Below are 24,053 nucleotides of genomic sequence, written 5' to 3'. Positions count from 1 at the left end.
CATAATGCTGACGAAGGCTTTCAGCGGGAACATGCAGTTTTTTCTGTATCGAAAAAGACAACTTTCAGAGGATCATCCTGCCGCGTATAGTGACAGAAAGCACAGTGAGAGAAGAGAAAATAAGACTTAAACGAGAATCAACTCCTTCCAGTTGTATGACTCCGCAAACCAATCAAGCTGCACTTACAGATTACATCCATGTCTGTGAAAATATGAATCTTTCCCCTGACAGCACCCAAGATTAGTGTCACTAATTCAGCATTCAGCCTAATGTCTCCTCTTCTGTTTTTGAGATATGAAGATATCTGAATAATGGCCAGAAAACTGTTTTTTGCACAACACTGTGATGTCACAGCTGACCTTTGACCTTTTAGAGGCAAAATTTCATCATTTCCTCCTTTTATCCTATTAGACATTTGTGTGAAGTTTACTATAGTGACCTTCACCTTTGACCACCATATTCTAATCAGTTCATTCTTGAGTCCAAGTCGGTGTTTGTGCCAAATTTTGTGCCAAATTTTGTGCCAAAAGAAATTTCCTCAAGGTTTTCTTGAGTTGTCACGTTCACGAGGATGAGACGGATGCATGGTCACATTGACCTTGACCTTTGACCATCAACGTTTGTGTCAAAATATTCCCTCGAGCAGTTCTTGAGATATCTTGGTCAAGAGAATGTGACACAGGAGGTCACAGTGACCTTAAACATTGACCTATGACCACCAAAATCTATTGAGTTCATTGTTGTGTCCAAGTGGATGTTTTTGCTAAATTGGAAGAAGTTTCCACAAAGTGATAATGTGTTCACAAGAATGAGACGGACAACCAACCCGCAAACAGAATGCTTCTGGCCATAGCTATCGCTGGCGAAGAGGCATAACAAGTTGCATTGAGAGCTAAGCAAAAAAAAAAAAAATAGAAATGAAAGAAAACTGATTCATAGGGAAATATTAAAAAAGGCAGCATTAAGGGGTTACTTACCGCTGAGACATGAGTCAAGCCATTAGCAAAATAAAAAAAAAAAAGACCAAGGGAAACTGAGCTCCCTCACTCATCAAGCCGGCTAAACACTAGAACATTTATGAAGAGGATAAATTATGGATTATGCAGTAATTACAAGTGGGGAAAGGGTGATACGAGGGAAGGCGCACCTGCTGCTAGCTGCAAAACCTGCTGGGTCTGTAAAATGCTGAACTGACTGACTGATGTTGTTTTACACTGTGAATAAAGAAGACATGAACAGGAGAAACATGTATGTTTTACTGACTATAGAAGGTATAGTTCAACATTTTGGAAAACACATTAAGTTGCTTCCTTGCGGAAAGTTAGATCTTTCACCTTGCCTCAAAAGAGCAGGTAGCTGTGTATGGAAAAGTTGTTTTCTTTTTTCCAATTATTGCTTGCTTTCCAATTTTCTGAGCACTCTGCCACCTGCTTGTTTGCCAACTATTTTCTACTAAAAGTGTGTGCTGCCCCTGGATTATCACAAATCTTCACACACTGATTTTCCACATTTTTCTCTGTGCAGTTTCTAATGAACCTAGAACATTTATAATGTGCAAATAATGGCATTGAAAAATGGCCAGGAAAGTGTTTTTGCGGAACATTATGATGATGATTATGATGATTTTGGATTTATAATGTCATCACCTCATAATTTTGACCTACTGGACATTTGTATGAAATTCTGTCATATTTAACATATGCATTTTCGAGTTATGGACAAAAATGTATTTTGTGAGGTCAAAGTTACCTTGACCTTTGACCTCGACCACCAAACTCTTATCAGTTCATTCTTGAGTCCAAGGAGTTAAGGCGTTACTATTACATTCACAAGAATTCAAAATATATAATATCTATGCATATATATATCACATATACATCAATAATATGTAAATAGGACCGTACGGTAATGCCGACCACAGGTGTCGCTAGCGCAGAGGCATAAAAACTCTAGGCTCAAACATAAAGACCCAATCTGACTGAATTCCAACCTTTGAACACAAGTGGTCACGAGTGACATTTGCATAAATTATTTGGTTTTCTGACCTCCGTTTGCTCTTCAGCTTTGAAAATAGCATTAGAAGTGCATTATGTGATAATGACCATTTCATCTTGAACTGCAACAATTGCAACCATAACGATACAATTCAGTGATAAACATATAATTTGCCTTTATGTTGATAGATCTTTTGTATGATGTAGTACCTACTTTGATATGTTTTCATTTTGTGTGCCATGCGAGCTTTTGAATTTAAATGTGCTGCATTTCTTTTAAGAGTTTTACTAAAAAAAACTTGGTTGTGTAAATTGCAGCAAAACAACTGAAAAATTCTTTAGTATATAGTATTTTTGACTTCTGATGCAAAACACTGAAATCATCCCTGGTTACTTACCTAAAGAAAGAGCAGCTAAAAAGGCAGTGGTGATGCTGCTGGCACAGAGAACAGCTGCCTGGTCCAGTTCAACGCCCCCTCTAGATATTGACCCCAAGCATACGGCTGCCACTGCTGCGAGGAAACCCACCACTGTTGCCTGAACCTGCAGAAACAAGACGTTGTCAAAAAAAGAAAATTAAATTTGAAATATAGAGATACACAGAATACCACAAAATACCACATGTACATAAGCAAGGTAGCTCTTTTTACCTAAACTGTCAAACACAGTAATCTATGTAAGTATACACTAAGTTACCTGTATCAGTGCCAGATTGCTGCACACCATGGTCCATTGTTTATCAGGGTCATCCATTTGGCCTGTGTTGGCCTACAAACATGGAGATACCACCAGTCATTAGAATGAGATGGTAGGAAAAAAATTTCAGTCATTCACATTGTAAAGATGTGACAAAATTAAGTGTAACAAATACATGTTGTGTATTACAATAGTAAATGAGTACATAAGACACTATTTTATTGATTTTATTTTCAAATCAATGTGGGAATTGGGCAATCCTTGAAATTACAGCCAATAACTTAGAGTAATTTATTTTTCTTAATCTACGGATTATAAATAAAATACCCATTGGGAAGTGGGATACAAAGGGATGAGTACAAGGAAAGAGGCATTAACATATTTGCATTTAGTAGGGACTGAATAATAAATATATTGTAAATACTTTGATAATTACCCAGTACACTTAAATAATTACAGGATACGTATTATACAAGGGACCAACAAACTTCACCTATATGTCATTTTACAACAGCAAACTTCAAGTTTGACAAATTTTAAAAACACACCCCAAACAATTTATAGCCAGTGCTGGAAACATTACTATAGTAGGTTATATAGTAGGTTACAGATTACTAGTTACCTGGTTAAAAATATAAGCAAAGTAACTATTTTAATTACTTTACCAATGCAATTTAACTCATTACATATGATTTCTTGTTTAACAAATGTTTTAAACTAGGCAATACACCTGAAAATTTTTTGGAATAGGCTGTGCCAAAAAAAGGCCTTTCCAGCATGGCAAAAAGATGTAAAGCATAAAAATGAATGTTACCTATAACAACTATAATCAGATGTAATCCCCATGTTATCATCAACATTTTGAGTTTTGAATTATGATTTTTTCCCAGTGTGACTGTAACTGATTAAAATTATATCTGTTTCATAAATCTAATTACATGTTACTAGTTACATAACACATGGTTTGTGTTTCTCGCGCTACTGGACTCTGTAGACTGTGGACGTGAGCCGATCTATAAAATGTTCTCATAACTAAGCGGAAGGAATGCCAGAAGAGGGAAAATGAGACCCAGCTTGTAAACAATTGCGAAAGTGCTGTGCCATTTGTACAGGAACAAGTACTGAACAAGGTCTCAACATCAGTCTGAATAATTTAACACGTTGCATTACATGATCATGACTGATTGTACTTCAAGAGACCATTAAGAGTTGAATCATTAGTCCATTAAGAACTCTGCTTGCGACAATATAAGCTATCTGGTTGACCTCTGTTCAGCTCAGAGAGAGCCTTTGAGTCCTGAGCAAATTGCCAAAAAAGAAGGCAATGAGCAACTCAATGAGAAATGACACAAATGTTAGCAACATATTAGTAAAAAGTTACAAAAATGAAAATGACATTAGCACATAAAAAAAATAGAAAACAGGAAATGACCAGAAAATGAGCTACAACACATTAAAACTAGGAAAAAATACACAGCATTGATTTTTTTTTGTAACCTCAAGTTAATAAATAATTAGAATAATTATAAATATAAATTTCTGGACATTTTCCCCTTGTTTAATGATAATTTTCTAATAAATGTCTCTCTGTTTTTTAAAGCCTATTTTCAGGTCTTTTTTTGTCACCTTTTAATAATTTCTTTCACCCTTGCTCAGTTGCTGATCGACCTTTCTGAAAGAAATGTATTTGCTCATGTTTCACAGGTTTTCATGCTTATGAAAGGCGTCTGAATGCAGCACAAGAAATCTGATGTAGATCCAAGTTTCAGAGGGTTAAAAGAAGCATTCCTGTGTTTGACTTTATATTGAATCAGTTGAGCAATATAAATTGTGGGGTGGTTAAATTAAGTTGTAGGCAGTAGTGACATTGTTTTCTTAAATAATAAATATATGTATAGCCTATATGGGTCTTGAAAGTTGTCAAGTTCTGAATCAAAATCGATGTTGCATGAGGACCTCAAATATTTAACAACTAGTCCATCTTACAGCAGTGGAGAGGCGAGCAGCCAGGGTCATCTCCAGGTTTCCTTTGAGTCCAACCAGTGCAGGCACCAGGATGAACACCTCTGTTATCACCTTAAACACCTCCCAGTGCTGGAACACACACATTGGAAAAATAAATATTGAATATTCACTTGCAAAGCCCTGCACTCAAATAAACATTCATAATATATCTATTTCAGTTCTTAAAAAACAAAAAAAAAAAAACAGTGTCATTTCCACCTCCACAGATCAACTCTTTGCACCCTTACTGATGCAGTTAAATAAGCACATCACATATTCTAGACTAACCCAGTAGCCTACTTTCCCTGTTTCCACGTCTCTGAGCATCATCTGACACCACGCCACACTGCAGAGGTTCAGTGGGTTTAGAAGACATACAGTTCACAGAGCCTGCCTCATATTTTCTGACTACAACTCCAGTTGGCAGGTCCAAGACAGTTTAGATCTTTAAATAGATGCACATATAAAAGAACTGTGGAGCTGCCAAGAGCAGAGTGATGTGGCCCAGAGGAAGGGAGGAAGGGAGGGAGTGAGGGAATTAAAGATGAGAGGAGGAACTGACAGAGGAGGCCGGAAATGGAGGAAGGACATAGGGAAAAGGAAGGCGTAACTGTAAAAAAAAAAAAGAAAAGCACATATAGCAAGCAAGCATAATCAGTGACTCTCTACAACAATAACAAAAAATGACCAATTCAAAAACATAATTAAATATTTAGAACAACATAAACACAGGTCACTAACCGGGATGGCTTTTTCTACAAGACAACACCAAGCAACTAGACCTGATGAATTATTTGAAGGGTTGGTGCGCAAAGCATTGTGCTTGTTTGGCCAGCAAACCTGTGCACACTGTGGAGAGCACACACTTTCAGCAAATGCGTCCTTGTATGAACTTGAAAAAATAAATCTGCAGCAGAGTGAAGCACCATTAAGTGCAGGTAACTCGATATGGCACTTAGCCTGCTCAGATACGATTATGATCAGCGCGTTTAAGAAACCATCAAAACAAAAAGATAATGTTAAAAAAGTTTAGAGAGAGTGAAACTGGAACATCCAGGCTCTCACATCGAAATTCACCAAATATGGATGCTTGGTCAGTGGCCCTACACGCTAAAATATGATGCTCCAGGTACCCCTTCTTGTCAATTTTAGAGGCTTAGGGATGGCAAGTTAATTTAATCTTTTTACATGGATAATGTCGTCTTCAAAACAAACTTCTATTTTTACAGGAAATGTACAATTTAGTATAGTAACTGGTGATTTTAATCAACTTATCCTTCAACTGCAAAGATTTAGCAGGATCAAGGACAAACGTAATTTCGTTTTTTAATTTAGTTTAAAAAATGACTGATAAATCTACCTTCCACCTTCTATCAACCTTGTACAATTTCCGCTTGTTGAATGCATACGGACTCTTTTCAAAATGAACTAAGAGTGAAGGTAAAAAAAATTTTAAAAAAATAAAAACAATTTGGTTTACCTCCCTAGTTTTAGGAAATGAAGCAAATGATTAGGTTTGGAAAAAGAAAAAAAAACATCACAGTTTGGATTAAAATAGGTACATTTTTAACTAACATAATGTGACGTCAAGTAACACCACCACTTTAGCATGCTACACATAATAGCACACTGCACTGTTAACAAAAGTCACCCAGGGGACCACTGCTCGTGTCTTCAATAATACCAAAGTTTGTCATTGTCATTGTTAGTTTAAAAAAAAAAATATATATATATATATATATATATATATATATATATATATATATATTTCTCTTTTTGATAGCCTTCAACAACCACTATATCCCATCAACCCAAGATCACTGTGGGTTCAACATCTCCCACTTTTCAATAGCCCAATAGCACGGTCACAGCTAGTACAGATGTTTGTAAGACAGCACATATTACATTGATAAAGAGTGCTGATGGATGTGAATACGTTACAAACTAATTTACAATGACATTAGCAAACTCCCTGCAGGGAGAGTGCATTTCAGTCAAGGCTGTACTTTTTTTATGATAACAAATATGTTTTTTAGCTTTGTTCAGATCACATTGCTTCAGCGTCTTGTAGATGTCAGTCATTTGCCTTAGCTCCTCGAGGACGTTGCAATGTTACATAAATCAATGCCAATTCAATCAGTCCCTGTGAGTTCTACACAACCTTGTTATTTTTTCCAATCACTGCAACTTTTGTACAAATTTGAAGAGGAACTGTTGTCTCCCACCAAACTCAATTCCTCGTTTCTGGATGGGAAGATGCAGACATGTGCAACACAAACGTCTCACATTTACCATCAAAAATTACTGCTAAAGACGGGACAAGGCTGTTCCCTGACATTCTGGATGAAAGCAGGGGTTAACTGTTTTGCATCACTTACAACATTGTGGTGGAACACAAATGAAAGTCATCTACATGAAGACTTTTTTACCATAAAATACACCTTGACAATACTGGAAATACATGCACAACAAACGAGACAAATCACCATAATCGAGGCTGTTGCATCCAAATCTACTGCTCTTGCTGAAAGAATCAAGGTGAGCTTGATCAAATATGCAGAGTTAATGGTGACGACATTGAAGTATAAATCCCAGATTCAGAACACTGAGGTTTTACCCTCACTAAAAACAGGTTGCCTTCTATTTTTGCAATTTTCACTTTGCAAAAAAAACCCCACCTAAAAACATTGCAACATGGACTGCATTTTTTTTTTAAAGTTGCCATGAAATCAGACATTTTAGGCCACAACAGTTCCCTAAAACCCAACAAAATCCTGGAGGGACATACTCTGATAAAGTGAATCAGTTTATCTCCAAGAGTGCTTTTAAAATATCCTGTGATTGGTCGCACATAACACATTGTCAAAATATCACGCTTGTGCTGCCCATGGTCCTGTCCTGCCGGCAATACTGTTTATACAGACATAATTTCAGCACTGTAACTATGTCTTGTGGTGACTTAAAGGCGAGACCTCTCTGTCACCCCACACCATGGCAAGACAGAATAATGGCGCAATATTTCTGCTTTGAACAAACCATGTATAGGGGCATAAGTTGGAAACTTGCGACGAACCAAGAGATAGCATGAGGCCATTAGGCAGGTTAGAGGAATGAATAAGAGTACAGGGAACAGTAGAGGTGTTCTTTTTGTGGCTCGTGTGTGTATATCTATTAATAAACATTCTTCTCAGGTTCTGGACTGATAGGCCTAGCTGACGGCTGTCGTGCTGGGGGGCTATCTTGGGACATGGCCCACTTCTGCCGTAATACTGCTGTTGCTACAGCTTGTGTGTGATGGGCAAGAAGCCAAAATAACTAAAACCCATGCTACTCAAGACCTCTCAGGAGAAAAAAAAGCTATGTTTATATTATTTTTGCTGTTCTTGTCATTGTAATTACTGATATTTAAGACTCATGACCACTAGAGACATCATTATTGTATCATTAGAATATGTTATTTTCAGAAAAGTTGAAGCTAGATTAATGGCTAACACTTATGTGAAAAATATTGCCAACACCGTGGCTTTCTTTGCTTTTCTGTGTAATACATAATGTTTTTCTTTTCTTCTTAGTAATACCAAGATATCAATGTTTCTATATCCTCCCTCAAGCCTCCCGTCTTTCATCCATCCAACCAATAATTAAATTAACCGTCCACTTTTATCCGAAGGCTCTCCTATCACTCCCCACATCTAAATCTGATTTGGAAAACTCAGAAAGGTAAATGTTACACAAGGTTCAATCTGTTGAGCAGAACGCAGCACTGTGAACAGAAAAGCAGTACTGTTAAAAGTACTGTGCATGCAGACTGCAGTAATTGCAACCATCCATCCATTTTTCTGTCCATCTATGCAATTAATCCAAAATTTCTCACCACCAATTCAACCATCAATCATTTTTCTCCGGAACTCTCCCCAACAACAAATGGGGTTTGAAAAACTCAAATGTGGTCAGAGAGCTAGCTAAGTCATAAAGGAGGTGGTGAGACTGAATGGAAAATATCCAATAGCAATAAAAAGCCAGTGTCGGTCTGACCCTAATTTATATACATGGATATAAAAACAATGCAAGCTGAGACCATTTTTAACCAAACAGCAGGCTAAGTCAACCTCTGTCTTTCACGCCACTGTGTATCTATTCTTGCCATGTCAATGACCTATTCAATTATCTACAGCTTCCTGTATACACCAAATCACAAAGTTTGTTTACAATAATTTCAAAGCCCTAGTGTCACACACATACAGTTTAACAGGGCTGAGCAAACAGAGACGAGGAACCAGCCGAGATTTCAAGAGAAAACAGTCTTTTACATACAGTGTATGGGTGCCTCATAACAACAAAGAGTGGAGACAGGGCTAACTGTTAGCATCACACGGCTATTGTTACCTAACAATTATTAACAGGTTTACTGACAGAACTGAGCCATTTCTGTGTTGATGTCAGTTTGTTGGGGCCATTTATCGGCTCAGTGTTGGATGTTCACTGCTGCTGCTACTGCGTGAGCTCATGCTTACTGGGCTGACATTGAACTGGCTGTTTAGAAGAGCGAATCCAGCGACGACAGCAACAGGAAGCTTGCTTATCTGGCAGAGAGTTGAGACGGTCTGGGTACAAAAAGGACTGAATGCAGTTATCATTTGAATGAAGATGTTTCAATACTACTTTGGTACTGGGTTATTTCTGTCAGTAACTTAAAAGCATCCAATACTTGTACCCAGCCTGGTCCGAATTAGTACAAAGCATTTTGTGACAACTTTATGTCTAACTTAATTTTCAGCAATAAATGGAAGGGTTGTTGGCTGTTGACATCACATTAGTAAGGATACTTTACGTTGATGTTGGGCACTGAGGCTGGCAAGTCAACGCTGTTTTTGAATTAATGGTAACGTTAGCTGAAACAGAGACATTATATTGTATCAGTCGTTGGTTCAAATGTATACTTGTATGTTCACACTACAAGCAACAAAGTAACCAAATGACCAAGCGTGTCCAGCTATGTCTCCACCTCTGTTGAAGTGTTAAGCAGGTCAGCAAGTTTGCATTACCAATATCAACTAAACTAACAAGCATGTTTTTTTACAATTGCAGTACCACAAACACGGTCCTACATTTAGGACAAATCACTCAATAAGGCCCAAAACGTCTATCTATATTCTGATTTCACATATCTCAAAATTCAAATCAACTGCCAATTGTCTACCAGGAAGTGAATGTTGTTACCTTACAGCGATTCGGCTTATGTACAGCATGTGCATAGCCACCCAACTCTCCACATTAATCATTCATACATGTCATTACGATAAGCTGTTTGTGTAAGTTCAGTCCATCCAACCATTCACCCATCCATCCAAGATGCTGAGAAAATCCATAATGATCCTCAACTAATCCAAATGTGTCCATAGTATTAACAATTAAAAACTGTCAGGGAACAAATACTTGCTCATATTCATACTATTTTTCTCTACTTTAGACTAATTCAAAACAAACTACTAACTTTTCAATTTCTCCAAATTTCTTGTACAGTAGATCTCCCGTACTTGTGTTAGAGGCCAGTATCCTGGAATCATGTCCATATTGGACATTTACACAACTCACAGTTTACATCCAATGGCATGGAACATAATTCCCAGTTTCGCAGCATTGTTCAAGATCTATATTTTTGTCTGGTGATGGGTTTTTAATGAGGTTCAATATTTATGAACTTTAGCTAAATAAATGTATTTGTTAAAGTAAGGTTTTAAAAATCTATTGTTTTGGTGTTGAAAACCCAGTTATCGTATTAGAACTAGTATCGAAACATTTCAGATGACACCCAACGCTATTATCCATCCATCAGTCAATCTCTCAAAATAAAATACAAATACTTTTTCTAAGATTTTCGTACTTGTATAAGGTCCATAACAATACCAGCGGAGACCATTCCGAGTCCTGACACCAGGTATGGCACTATAACCTGGGCAGCAATGAGCCAGGAGCTCTCTGGTAGGAAGCCATGTTCCGATCGAGTCAATTTCCACGTCACACCACGTAACTTCCTGCCCTGGTAGCGCAGCTCCAGCTCCAGACGAGTCACCACCATGCTGAAAGAGGGTTTCCTCAAGCACTTTTTTCAATGTATAGTTATCTCATGGCAAATGTAATTGCAATCCAAGCATGGGGGACAAATCAGCTTCTGATGTCCAAATAAACTTGGTTTGAATTTTGCCTGTCCTATGAAGTGAGTCGGTTGAGTGCTGAAAAAGAAATCAATCAATGTTGTTGTCCTTGGTTTAAAAGAGGCAAGGGCAAATGTTTTAAAGAACAGAGATACAGGATCTGAAAATGGGCTTTTCTTCAATCTTTCTTGACAGTAAAGAAGTAAAACAATCCGCTTATATTAACCCTTTTTACCTCTGAGGAAAATTGGAAAAAAGGTAATCAGCTACTGCCATGTCTTCAGATGTTCAGAGGTGAAAATCAATCAGTGTCAATTTTCCCTTTGTTCTGATGAATTATCTTTTTTCCCTGGACAAAATCAAAGTTAAAGGCTTTAATTCTAACATGGGGGCATTGGACTGTGGCATCTTTGGCCCAGTGGTGAGTCAGCAGTGATGAAGTATCCATTTGTCAGCTCCACTGGGGAACACAATCATTAACACCATTTCTTACTCATAGGTCACAATGTTCGTCTGAAAGCACAGATGCTCCTCATCCGCAGTCAAAGTCTGTCTTTAAGCAGCCTGTCTTTTTAAGTTAAGGTTAGGCTGACATCTACACACAGGTTAAAGAGAATGAACCTGACACTGGAGAGTTCAGATTTGAAGGAGTCCTGATGAAGTCCAATTTCTCTGATCAACTCCAGAATCCATTTGATGTAGTTTAAAGTATTTTGGATGGAGTTTAGTGTTTGCTGGATCTAGTCCTCTATATCCAATCTGAAATCCACTTGACCTCCAGAGTAAAGGCACAGCTGTATCCTGAAAATTATAATAATAATGTCACAGTGACAGTTGAATGAGTGATAGCGGCAAGAAGATGACGAATAGTCCCAAAGGTCTCAAGAGTTAGAAGCAGCGGGATTCATTTATGTCTTTGTCAGTTCAGCTCCTCCGTTCTGGCAGGCTCTCAATGAGCGTGAAGACGAAAAACAAAAAGAGCTCTGTTAATATCAATAAAAGATCCAAGAGATCCTCTGACAAGATGCAGCAGCCGGCTTCTGGCAAGCTGGAGTGCTTCTCTCCTCCTCTGTCAGCATCAGGGTAGTCCTGCTCCCTCTGCTCTGCTCTGCTGTGACGTAGCAAAGAAAGAGGCAGGGCTGTCTGCGATGCCCGACATGCAAACTCATGAGGGAAACAACCAGCTTACCGCCTCCCCTCTCTCCCTCTATTTCTTGCTGCGTGCTTGCCTCTCATCCTACCTCACGCTTTCCATGTGACATCCCTCTTTCTACGTCGACTGGCCTGGCTGCGTTTCTCCCTCTCATCCCACTTTTTCTATCTCTCCCTCTAAATCGTGACTCATTCTATCTCTCTGTCCGTTCCATCCACCTCTGGCTCGGATCCACCTGCTTCATTTGCATGTTTGCACTGTGATCCTGTCATAGGCCCCCGGTATTGTATCTCTGTGTTCTGTAACACAACACGTAAGACCAGACAAACATGCACTATATGGTGTGACTAAGAGACCCTGCTTTCATGATGATTCTTTGGACTAAAATATTGATTTCAAAGGACTTTTTAGGTCACAAGAATCTAGAAATCACTCTTCTCCTTACCCCTTTCTCTTGCATGCACGTGCAATCTACAATGCAGTCGTTTTTTATTTTTAAATGGAGGTAGCGGTTCCTGTTTTCTTTATTATTATCATAAAGTCATTAATCTGATTCCCATTTCACAAGTAAAGGTCTTTTGCATTACATTGATTTTACTTTTTTTTCTTCACTCAAAACAAAGTGGCACACAATGCAGAGCAACTATCATTGCTAGTTTCAGACTGACACTGTTGTCATTTTTGTAGCCAGTTCCCACATTGTTTGAGCAGCACTTGTGCCTATCTGTGCGCCCACGGGCATGTAGGTCTTAAAATGATGTGAAGTCAGGTACGTTGTTTGCACATAGCTATTTTTAAGTTTGCAGAGAGCACATGCTCCACTGACTACAAAAAAAGTGGTCCAAAGTCAGAACGGCGCAGTATTTTCCTCCAATTTAAAGGGCACATTATTCAGATAGTAAGATGTGCCTACATAGGTGGGTTCATATTGTGCTTGTTACACACACTGGGATGTGTAGATGGGTCACTGGTGGGTGAATAACATTGTCTAAAATTTGAACATAGCAGAGAGCTGATCAGAGCTGCTGTCCAACTCCCCATTAAAAAGGGCAATATGCGCAATCACGTACATGGAGCAGTGCAACTTCATGGATTATTTTAGACACTAAAAGTTTAGTTTAGTTTCATCCATCAAGTTTATAACTACAGCTTTAGTTTCACTGCTTAAATGTCTCCTGATATTTGCTGCAGTGGCATTACTGCTGTAAACTGCGTTACTCAGCAGAAAATCTGCTCAAAATATCAGTGCGCTAAGTGCAGGTGCACCTTGCTTTTAAAGGAAATGGGAGATTACATTTTGATTGGTTGAATTCATGTTATGCCCAAAACACATCATATGATTAATTAAGGAACTAAATGTAACCCCTTTGGCCCAATGTCTTATTTTGTGCCCAAATTATGTGCTTTTCAGTGAGAAAATTGGAGTTGCACACATCATGAATGCACTTGCGCCATGCATGTTTGACCATGCGCTATACATTGTTTAACTGGACCCTTAGAAAAGATTGTCAGGGGTAAAATGTCAGACTAATTTATTTCTATATACTATTATAAACTATATGGAATAGTCTACATTTGAAAAGCTTTTGTATACTTAATCAATAATTTTTCCTTCCTCTCAGTGTATCTCATTATATTCAAATGTGGATGTGTGATACATTTCTTCCTCAGAGTAACCGGGGTACTCCACTACTGGTATTACACTTTCATAAAGTTTGGAAAACAACAAGACAGGTTAAAAGTCCCTAATATGCCTCAAAACATTAAATTCTGCGTTAAGCATTTAGACTAACTAGCAATGCTCATAATGAGCAAACTTAATTTTTTGTGTAAAATCAGCGAAGTGAACCTAAAAATGCAAACACATTACATGTAAATAATTATACTACAGACTTTTGAATCAAACAGACAAGTCCAAGGATGGAAGTAAACAACCCACCCTAACTGCAGCTACATCTCACTTTTAAATCAGCACAATAACACTAATATAAAAGAACAAAAGATTTTACTGTTTTAACACAATCATGAGGATATATATCCAGAAGAGAAACTGTTACATGTTGTAAATATGGTCACAGAAACGCTATGAAATAAAGGCTACTATCTACCACAGAAACACCACAAGACAGGATTGCAGGATTTAGTGGCACTTAGCTGTGAGGGGCAGAATGAAACCAACTGAAACTTATCCTGTGTGCCAAACATGTAGGGGAACTACGGTGGCTGATGAGAAAACTCTTAAGGTCCCATCTAGAGCCAGTATTTTGTTTGTCCGTTTTAGGCTGCTGTTGAACATGGCAAACTCCCTGGATGAAGACCCGCCCTCTATGTAGCTGCTGGTTCAAAGGAAACACAACAATTCTAAGCTTCAGGTGGCTATACATTAATGACAACATTGTTATGAATATTATATAACAAAACGGCCTCTTAAATCTTAAACACTGAACCTCCATACTCCAAGCAGCATGCCAACAAGACTGGTCTCTGTCCGAGGATGTCTGTGTACATCTTTGCATAATTCCTGGGGGAAATTCCACTTTCCAAATCCCATGCAATTCAAATTTTTTATCAAAGGGCATATTTTATATGATAACAATGCAAGAAATCAAGTATTGCAAGTTGGTTTATTTAAAATTATAAGCTAGCAGGTAATTTAATATCTACTTAGTGCTTTCACAGAGATAGAGCACAAATTGTCATATCCCAGAACCACGTCCACCGGGGGAAAAAACTCTTGGCGCCACAATATGCAAAAAAGGGCAAACAAAATGCCTGCAGCTAGCTATAAACATTGGATAAGAGCAAGTCAAATGTATGCTTTTGCATCCTACAGAGAGGGAAAGTAATAGTAAGCTTTAAGCTCTACAGTTTGTGTGATTAAATTAGTAAAATACTTGCTGTTAAGTGTCTCAAAGTTACCCCCCATTCTCCCTGCTACTTCTGTATCCACTTTTTTTCCTCTTAAAAGCTCTGTTTTTTGGTTCGACAGCTTATACAAACTGAGTTCAGGGTTCTTTACACTGTGGGTAGTGCATCCCATCACATTCGTGCTTTTAGGTATTTTTGTGTTGTTCGCTAGCAGACAGAAAAGAGGCAGAGGTACCTTTACTCGATATAAAGTCAGTGGAGAGCAATGCCCTCTGTCTCTATGTTGAGCATTTAGAATGTGGGCAGAGCGCCGGTGATCAGATGAGACTGATATTAGCAGTTAATCTTCACACGTTAGCTGTTCATTCCATACAAGAGTCCACACCGTCTGATTTTACACAAAAAGAGCTGTATGTCATCACCATGGATTCACCATTGGACTGCACAAATATTGTTTTTTTTTCCTTCTCTCACCTACACAGCCTTCTCCTTTCTCACTTGCATGCAATAAATTAAACATAATGAACACAATCTTTGGCCCTCCCACACTCTAAATCTGTGTGGTCACAGTTTGGCATAGTAATTATTTGTCATTTACAGCATGTAACGCCCCAAGCTGCTTGGAGGTGTACCAACTACGGACACATGTAGGTTCCACCCTGTTTTACAGAAGCCATCATCGGTGGGTAATTATGCAGTGACGATGATCAGCTGTTTAAGGCCGCAGTGTCAATTTCAAGTCATATCATGGAGGCGTCCGCAATCTATTTGCATAATTCCAGAATGCAGTCCAAGTTCAGTAAAAGTGAGTGAGCCATAATTTGGAAAGCAAAGGCAACCTGCAAGGGTCAAAAAACTGAAAAAGCCTATTGGCAGACATAGCATGTAGGATGCAACATGTTGGACATCATTTGAATCCATGAATACAGGAAGTTGCTCTTTCAACAAAATCCATAACCACCACAGGCTACAGCAACAGTCCAAATTACTAACAGTGAAGTGCTCTGGTCTTTATCTCCTTTCCATGTCCTGCTATGTCCCCTGTGCTTTGAGGCACAGCAATCAGACAGAGCTCATGACTAATTGTCCTCCATCAGACACAGGAGGGTAAGAGTATATGAGAAAGTGGAGGAAATACTGATGAGCGAAGAGAATAAGCCATGTGAGTATCAGTGGAGGACAGAGAGGAAGACAGAGGTACCAGCTCATCACAAAGCAGACAGCACAGCAGTGTGTCTGATTTGTCTAAGCCCAGCTGGCTGTGGACCAGATGCTCGGGACGCCTGGCAAAGGATAAAGACGCAGGGAGACGACATACAAATGGAGAGGGCTGTCTGAGCTGAAACAGCACCTGAGGTGTTTCTCTAAAAGTCTAACTTGAGAAAACACAATTCAAATATTTATCAGTTACAGTTTTTCCTATCTCATATTGTGATTAAATGACAGCCGTTCTTGTAAGAACCATCAGTTACACACTCACCACAATGCCTTGTTCAATTTTAGAGTCTATTCATCTTATTTCAGGTTTCCCAGCAACAATGAAGCACTCATCAGCAATACCATGTATTTTATGTTACTTAAAGTAGGATAGTGTTTCTTCAACATCTGCTGCTTGTGACCAATATGTTTCTGCATTTTTGCAAACATTTGGCCAGTTTTACAAAATAATATATAGTATTAAGAAATATCAGAACCGGAAGACAATATTCACAGCTGTCTTGAAAACACCAACTACTTTTTCAATATTGACTTGTGCACTACACAATGCTCTGGAGTGCTCTATGCAGTAACTAGAATCTAACTCTACAAATAGTATAATACTAATAATATTAGTTTAGCTCAACTTAATCTGCAATTATGCAGAAAAACAAAGTTTCAACAGCATGAATTGACATGCAAACAAAGAAGCTGTGCAGTGTGTTTGAAAATTGATTCAGATTTCAAATAGCAACGTTATGATGAAGCTTCAAACCATATAGTACCTCTATAGTACTAGCTAATAGTCATGGCGACTGCTCAGAAAGGTTAAATCAATGAGAATTAAATATGATCACTACAATTTTAATTGACATGCACTATGTCTAATAAGTTAATTATTAGAAAAGCTATGTTTTTGAATCCGCTTACACATCACATTGTTGAACTGATGAGTTAACCATCACTGCTTTTGAAATTTTTCATGACAAAAACATCAAGCTACTGCTACAACACAAAATAAGCTAGTTGAAGATAACAGGTAATTGTGTGCTAAAGGTTGTATTTTTAATCCAGTCGTTGTGTTGGATATGGTGGCATCAGGCTGTATGACTTCCTCAGCTATTCTCAAACTGAAATTTATGATAATACAAATTTATAACAGGCTAAGAAAACTGATCAGCACAGAAACCTTTGACTTGTGTTTACTAATAGCCTATAATAGAGGCCTGAAGTCAAGAAAGACAGTGGAGGTGGATCCAAAAATAGACAAATAATATCAATAAACAAGAAATGTATCATTGCCATCTAAAAACAACCCAGTAACACAAGAACGAAGCATCACCGCTGGTTGGAAATGAATTATAACATCTCAGACACAGTATTGAAAAAGCCACATCAAGCTGTCACTGTTATGAAGTGTGTGCACGCTGTCAGATCACTGTCTCAAAACCAAGCTCAAGGTCGTGCACTCACCTGTACACCGTCCAGCACCATGCCGGCCATCACCATGCCCATCCCGGCCAGTAGGTAGGGAAAAAGCACCTGAAGACAGATAGCAATGGAAGACTCCTCCTCCACTTTGGCAACAGACACTTTCGGCTTTTCCTCCACCAGCTTTTTGGGAGGAGGCTGGAGCACTGGGGGTAAGAGGAGGTCATCTTGGCCGTCTATGGAGCTTCCCAGATGGGCACCAGGACTCCCACCCGGGCTTTTTCCCTTGGAGCGGGATTTTTTGTTTTTTTTCCTCTGGCGAGTCTGTTGTGGTGGTTTATCCTCACCGGGCATGATGGCAGTGGTGGCTGTATCAAGTGGGGCGATGTGGTTTTAATCTGGGGATACAGAACAAAATGGTGCATCAGGTATTGTTTTATTCAACTTGTACCCTCACTCCGAACAAGTATGGAGCCCCTCAACTGTCAAACAGCAGTAAAAGGTTATCCAGTGAGTCTGAATATACTTCTATAAGTAGTAGTCAATTAATTAGTTAGAATGTCTCGTAAAAAGAATAAATAAAACCCCAATGAGTTGGTAAAAATCATTTTTATTATTTACATTACTTAATTGAAATAACTAAATTAAAACTAAAGCTCATTCTATAAGTATTTTAGGCTAATTATTGAGTTACCTAGCTGCAGCTAACAAAGCTAGCATTAGCCGTCCATTAAAAATCCCTTAGCTCACATTACTGTTACAAAAGTACAGTAAAACTTGATTAGTCCACTGTATACAGTTGCTTTATCACAAGATTAAGCTTTAACATGGTAGCGGGCAAAAAGGGTTGGTACTCAATGTGTTAGCTACAGGTGTTTTTGGGAAAGTTAGCTAGCTACACAATCCTCTAGACTGTTCCACCAGTGTTAAACAATGGATGAGTAAGCTCAATTAGCAAGTTTTGACTTATTTTATCAACCAATTGGAAGTTTAAGAAAATATATAGCATTTTACTTCCTATTTCCCATGCAAAATATTTACCAGACTGCATTATTTATCAATTTATTTAGTTATATTTTCAACTTAACATTTCTATTTTTCAGTTTCAGGACTCAGTATCTGAGAGGTACAGATATGGGCAGTAGGTGCAAATGGTAGCTTAAGAAAGTTGTGCTTCTCTCTCCAGCACAAAACCTAAACATACATCATTCATATCAATCATATTTTCAATAAATGTGACCATTTATCATACTACTTTGTAGCCTGATAAGACGTCCAGCATACAGCACAAGAGATATTTTATCTTAGATTTCCATTTTTAAAAAATCCAAAGGAGTTACTGGTTGACAATATACATGCACCATGAGCTCCCAACTGCTAAATCTAGTAATCATACTTCCTACATTACTGCATCATTTCATCACACTTTATATATATACATACATATACATACACACTCACATATATATATATTTATTTATTTCCTCTAAGTTTACACACACACAAAAACGCTTACAAGTAATTCAATAATACTTAGCCGGGTAGGTGACGCGGATGTTTATTTATTTATTTCTTTTAACGCGCATGCGATTTAGTAATTCGCGCGCGCGTTTTTAAAAAATAATTGAACAAAAAACATCCAGGGCACCTCCCGGGCTCCGTACACACAGCGACGCTGCCTTTCCAAGTTCTTCAATGATGCGAATATACGAAATACAGATGTTCATTTCTCAAAAAACATAACCAGTTTTCATTTGAATATGATAACATTACTTTTACAAGCATTAACAAGTAAGGCTATTAGAAACATTGCGCAACCTATTTGTGACTGTTTTTTTTGTTTTGTTTGTTGGCCTTAGTACTTGCTCAGTGTAAATAGCTGCTTTTCTTTTGCAAGCTAACAGCATCCCCTTGAGCACTTAGCCAGTAACCATCTGTTTGAAAAATGGGCGTGTTGATGATGTGTCAACTCAAGTCGAACCGGAGAGACCGAAATGACGTTAAAATACTGCTTAAAACAAGAAATACAAACATGTATACGCACAATATCGACGACGGAGTCCCGGAAGTGTCCAAATGTCTCTGCAGATCCATTAGTAACGCATCAAAATGTTAAAATATCGATCAACAATCTTCTGTTGACAAACATGCCGCCACTGCACGCCGCCATGTTTGCATACCATAATACTACTGCACTGGTAACCACGGTTACAGAACTAGAAACTCTCTGATTGGATAAACACTAGAGTAGTGACAACGTGTAGCCTCGCCCCCCTGTGGAGAGAGTGAGGATCTGCAGAAATGTGGAAAATAATGTGAATAAATCTTTTAAATTTAAGTACTGAGTTTATTATTATAAATCTGTAAAAGGTAAATGCACACATTTTACTCTGGAATATCAAGATTACCCAAATATTTAATTATCTAAATTTATAAAGTAAAGGGTCTTAACCTTTTTTAAGGTCAAAGACCTCAGAAATGTTTGATAGGAGACACTGCAGAATGAAAAGGACAAAATCAGAACATGTGCAAAACAATCATGAAGTATTACGTTGCTGGGGACCCCCTGGTAGTCTCCGGCCCCCACCAGGGAAACCACTGCAGACACTACTGACAGTAAACATGCAAATACTGCCCCACTCCTAAATCTAAGGCATCCATAACCAAAGCTGCCTGAAATAGTTGCTGCTCTGTCTCTGCAATTAAAAGAAAATCTGTGGCAGCCATTGCTGATAATAACCACACAAGCTCAAACAACATACTCTCATTGACTTATGGCTGAGAAGCACACACAGTCTTTTATGTGCTACAGACAGCTTAAACAAGCCTATAACACACACACACTGGAGTTAATAATAACAATCAAAATACAATCACTTATTACTTAATACATGCTTACCTTTGTGTCCAGACCTTGTGAGGGTGAGTGTGTGCACAGCTGAGGTGAACGCCAGTTCCCAAGAATAACTGTGTGTGTGCTTGCTGTGCTGTGTGTGTCTATGTTTGGGTGTTAATGTCTGTCTATATTGAGGCTATGTTTTGCATTCTGTTTGCCCGTGCATTTTTTAACACATTTCTGTATGTTAAGCTCACGGTGTGTATATGAGTGTGTGAGTGTGTGTGGGAGAGAGAGAGAAAGAGGGAGCTAGTGCGCATGCATCATGGGGCAACGTCTTGAATTTCATGGCATTGGCAGATAACGATATCCCCCTCCTGTCTCTTTCCATCTCTGGTAGACTGTTGACGGCAGCGGGCAGAGGCAACACCTTCGCCGTTCATTCATGGAGAGAGTATTTTACAACATAATAGAAAACTCACTATCCCTATATTCTACACAAGCTTCTGTTACAAACTGGTGTTTCAGTATGTTTTTGTTGTAAGAAGTACAGTAGATAATTAAAGCTGATGGTTGAAGTCAATTTTCATCTAAATGACTTGTTTGGCAGCCAACAAGTTGCTGATAAAGTAGAATTCTGGATAGCATGTCTGATTTGTTGTTGCTCACTAAGTCGCATGTGCAACATAGTGCGGCATGATGATCTTTGAAGCTCGGTGTTGCTTGTAATCTAACACCACTCTGTGCGCATGCTGTGACATTTAATTATGATGTCAGTGTAATGTTGTTAATACTTTTGTGGTCTGTGTCTAAATACATTCCCCACTTGTGGATTTAGATAATGTGGGTGACAGAGTGAAAATCTTTTCTTTTACTCCTACACTGAAAGCATCCCAGGCTTCAGCCCTGAATGTTTTATAAATAACCCCGGATCTAAATATATAGATTATATATTTTCATCAGGAAAAAAAGGCTTAATAATAATAATAATAAAAAAGCCCCTGTACTAATAATCTTTGATTCCATTCATAATAATAATAATTGAAATAATGTAGGCCTACCTGCATTCTACCACTATTAACATACAAACATGAGCATTTTTACAATTCTAGTTAATACATTTTAATAATAGCATTCGTAAAATGTTCTGAACTCAGTACTACTAACTAACAATTTATAATTAATGTGGGAAATCAAAGAAAAAGTTTGTAAAGGTAAATAAGGTTCCAGAGCACATTAAAAAAAAACATTTTCAGTTCCTTAGTGTATTATTGTGGGTGCATAATCTGCTTTAAATACACTCTTATGAGTAACTATATCTAAGGCCTTATGTGGCAAACCTATATTCACCTGTATTTCTATCCAATTTGTAAAATAAGAATAATTTTCAAGTAATGTAGACTCCTGACAATTTAGATATTAGTGCCTAAAGTGTCATATAAATCACTGAGCGTGTGCTGCATTTAGAGAGCTTCCAGAAGTATTTAAAGTTTTAAACCCTGAGAAAATTAGTAGAGTTTAGTAGATTTAGAAAATTATGTTTTTTTAAAGCTAGGGAAAATGTACACCAAACTATATTTATTATTACATATTATTAATATATTATATTACATAGTATTATTTATTTGTTACTTTAGCACTCAGTGACAGTGCATAATTACTCCACTAGGTGGTAGCATGGATTAAAGAGACAGAACAAAAAAAGGTCCGGTTCAAGTCTTTATTACTTTCTGAACTTTTTCAAAATAGGCAATTGGCTGGCAAAATTCTCACCTATTTGCAACACTATACTGAAGCTAAAAACAGACCCCGGTGGAGGGACTCTGTTTTTATAAGAACACTTGAACACTGTGGATACGCTCCTGACTCCTGCAATCAAAACAGAGAGACTTGTTAAAATGTTCAAGATATTAGAGTTGACAAGTGCGAAGGGCAATTTTCCAACATCTTAAAGTAGGAAGGAGGAGGTGCAGCGAGTCTTGGTGGTATCAGCAGCATGGTGGTCTGTTAGGATGATCTGTCTGTAACAGGCTGTAAGTCCTGGTCTTATTTAGGTTTATAGTAACGTGATCCCTGTTGTAGTTATGGATTTCTTTATCCTTCTTTTCAGAGGTCGAAACCCCCTGGAGGTTATGGAAATCTGGTTTACAGCCCCTCACTGTTTATTTTCAACTCATATTAACTTTAATCAAAACCAGGAATGATGAAAATTGCCTTTCCTTATGTTTCCCTGTACATTTTTTTGCGATGGTCTTTTGTGTTTCTTATGTGTACATTTGTGGTGTTCTTTGGCTTCAGATCACCATCACCGAGTGAGCCCTGGCATTTTCAGCACCTCATTAACGCCTCTATGCAGAGATTTGTGCACGTGCATGCACACATATACATATACAGTATATTACATACACACACACACAACAAAAGACATTCTTCACACTGCAGAGCGGCTCTGAGCTGTGGCATAGTGCCGTAAAAGTAGTCTTGCCAAAACTTCATGTATGAGTTACATCATTTGAGAAGGCATTTCTGTCAAACACAGCATTGCAGCTTATGTGGCGGTGGTTTTAAGGCTATTTTGTAACATCATCTCTATCCAAAAAACTTGGCTGGAGTGTGAGTACATTTGTCAGGTTATGTAGAAAAAGATATGACACGTGTAACCTCTCGCTAATACAGGTGCTTGGCTGTGATAATGTTCACACGACATTCCATCACTGTGAAGGGACAAACTTTGGCTCCATATGGACCCTTTTCAGGTCAAATGGGTATTCTGCATTTGCTTTATGCAGTTGCATAGACAACATAGTTATATGATCCCAACCAAAGGTAAGGGGAAACTTCTAACTCTACTAGGTTTTGGGTTTGGCATTGACCTTCATTCTGAAAGTGAACATACTGTCGTAAGTCTAGAACTGAGAATTTAGCCTGTTCAACATCATGTCCCAGCAGCACGACAATCATTGAAAAATTGTGCTGTGCAGCAAAACACTATTTAACCACACTGAATTTAAAAAACACACTTTTTAATCCCGTTTGAGTAAAATTTGCTGAAAAAACACAAGAAGACAAAAACACGAATGATGAAGTTTTACATCTTCAGTAATGATTAACTGACAAAAAAAACAAACAAACTGAATTATCCTTTAAATTCTATCTGTAATACCAAAGTTTATAAATGTCAAAATGTCAAATGAATCTTTGGTTCAAGTATTTAAGCCTAGCCTACAAAGACACAGGTATTTTTGTATATGAAGTTTTAGGTGCAACGTCTCTTGTCCCAGGGGTGTAGCAGCAAATTCTTGTCCCCATGAACATGCAGTCTTTGTGGGCCCCCCATCCTTCCTCTCTTAACCCATGTCTCTCTCATGCACCTTTGAGTATTTTCACCTTTTTTTTTTTCTAGAACTCAAATATTTCTCTTTTAGTGAAAGACCTGTACAGTATATGTTGGTGCCCCCCCCCCCCGCACACTGTTTTTGATTTTTAGAAACTCTGTTGACATGTAAACAAGGAGTTTTTGGCTTGTATCTCTTTTGTGAGGTGTCACGAATGAGATAACATTTTGCGCAATGGCGAACGTGACCAAAATACCATTTCTCTTTTATTATATTGAGGTCAGAATGGGCTCGGAGGTCACTGCTGCAGGTAGCCTTCCTATAATAGGTTTTTTCAGGCTGCTGATTGGCCAACACTTTCGTCTTTGTGCAGCTTTAAGGTT

General features: G+C 38.1%; 1 protein-coding gene across 4 annotated transcripts in view; it reads right to left on the bottom strand.

The window, feature by feature from the left end:
* LOC121947551 (solute carrier family 41 member 3-like) overlaps positions 1-20,614 on the bottom strand; it is a 37,785-nt gene extending 17,171 nt beyond the window's left edge. For 2 of the 4 annotated variants that reach the window (XM_088082485.1, XM_088082489.1), the window contains exons 1-5: positions 19,544-19,677; positions 17,542-17,897; positions 4,678-4,785; positions 2,692-2,763; positions 2,394-2,538 (exon numbers count right to left, since the gene is read on the bottom strand). In XM_088082485.1, coding sequence (XP_087938611.1) covers positions 2,394-2,538; positions 2,692-2,763; positions 4,678-4,785; positions 17,542-17,853 — 637 coding nt within the window. In that variant the 5' untranslated portion in view covers positions 17,854-17,897; positions 19,544-19,677. Of the gene's footprint in view, positions 1-2,393; positions 2,539-2,691; positions 2,764-4,677; positions 4,786-10,579; positions 12,103-17,541; positions 17,898-19,543; positions 19,678-20,398 lie in introns of those variants that run through there. The other 2 variants (XM_088082487.1, XM_088082488.1) reach the window with 2 other exon arrangements.
* Positions 20,615-24,053: the final 3,439 nt, after the last annotated feature.

This window comes from Plectropomus leopardus, chromosome 9 (assembly GCF_026936395.1).
Source record: "Plectropomus leopardus strain MGB_pleo_1.0 chromosome 9, ASM2693639v1, whole genome shotgun sequence".
Taxonomy (NCBI): Eukaryota; Metazoa; Chordata; class Actinopteri; order Perciformes; family Serranidae; genus Plectropomus; species Plectropomus leopardus.
The sequence above is the reverse complement of the archived record's forward strand: the minus strand, read 5'-3'. Positions and strand labels throughout refer to the sequence as shown.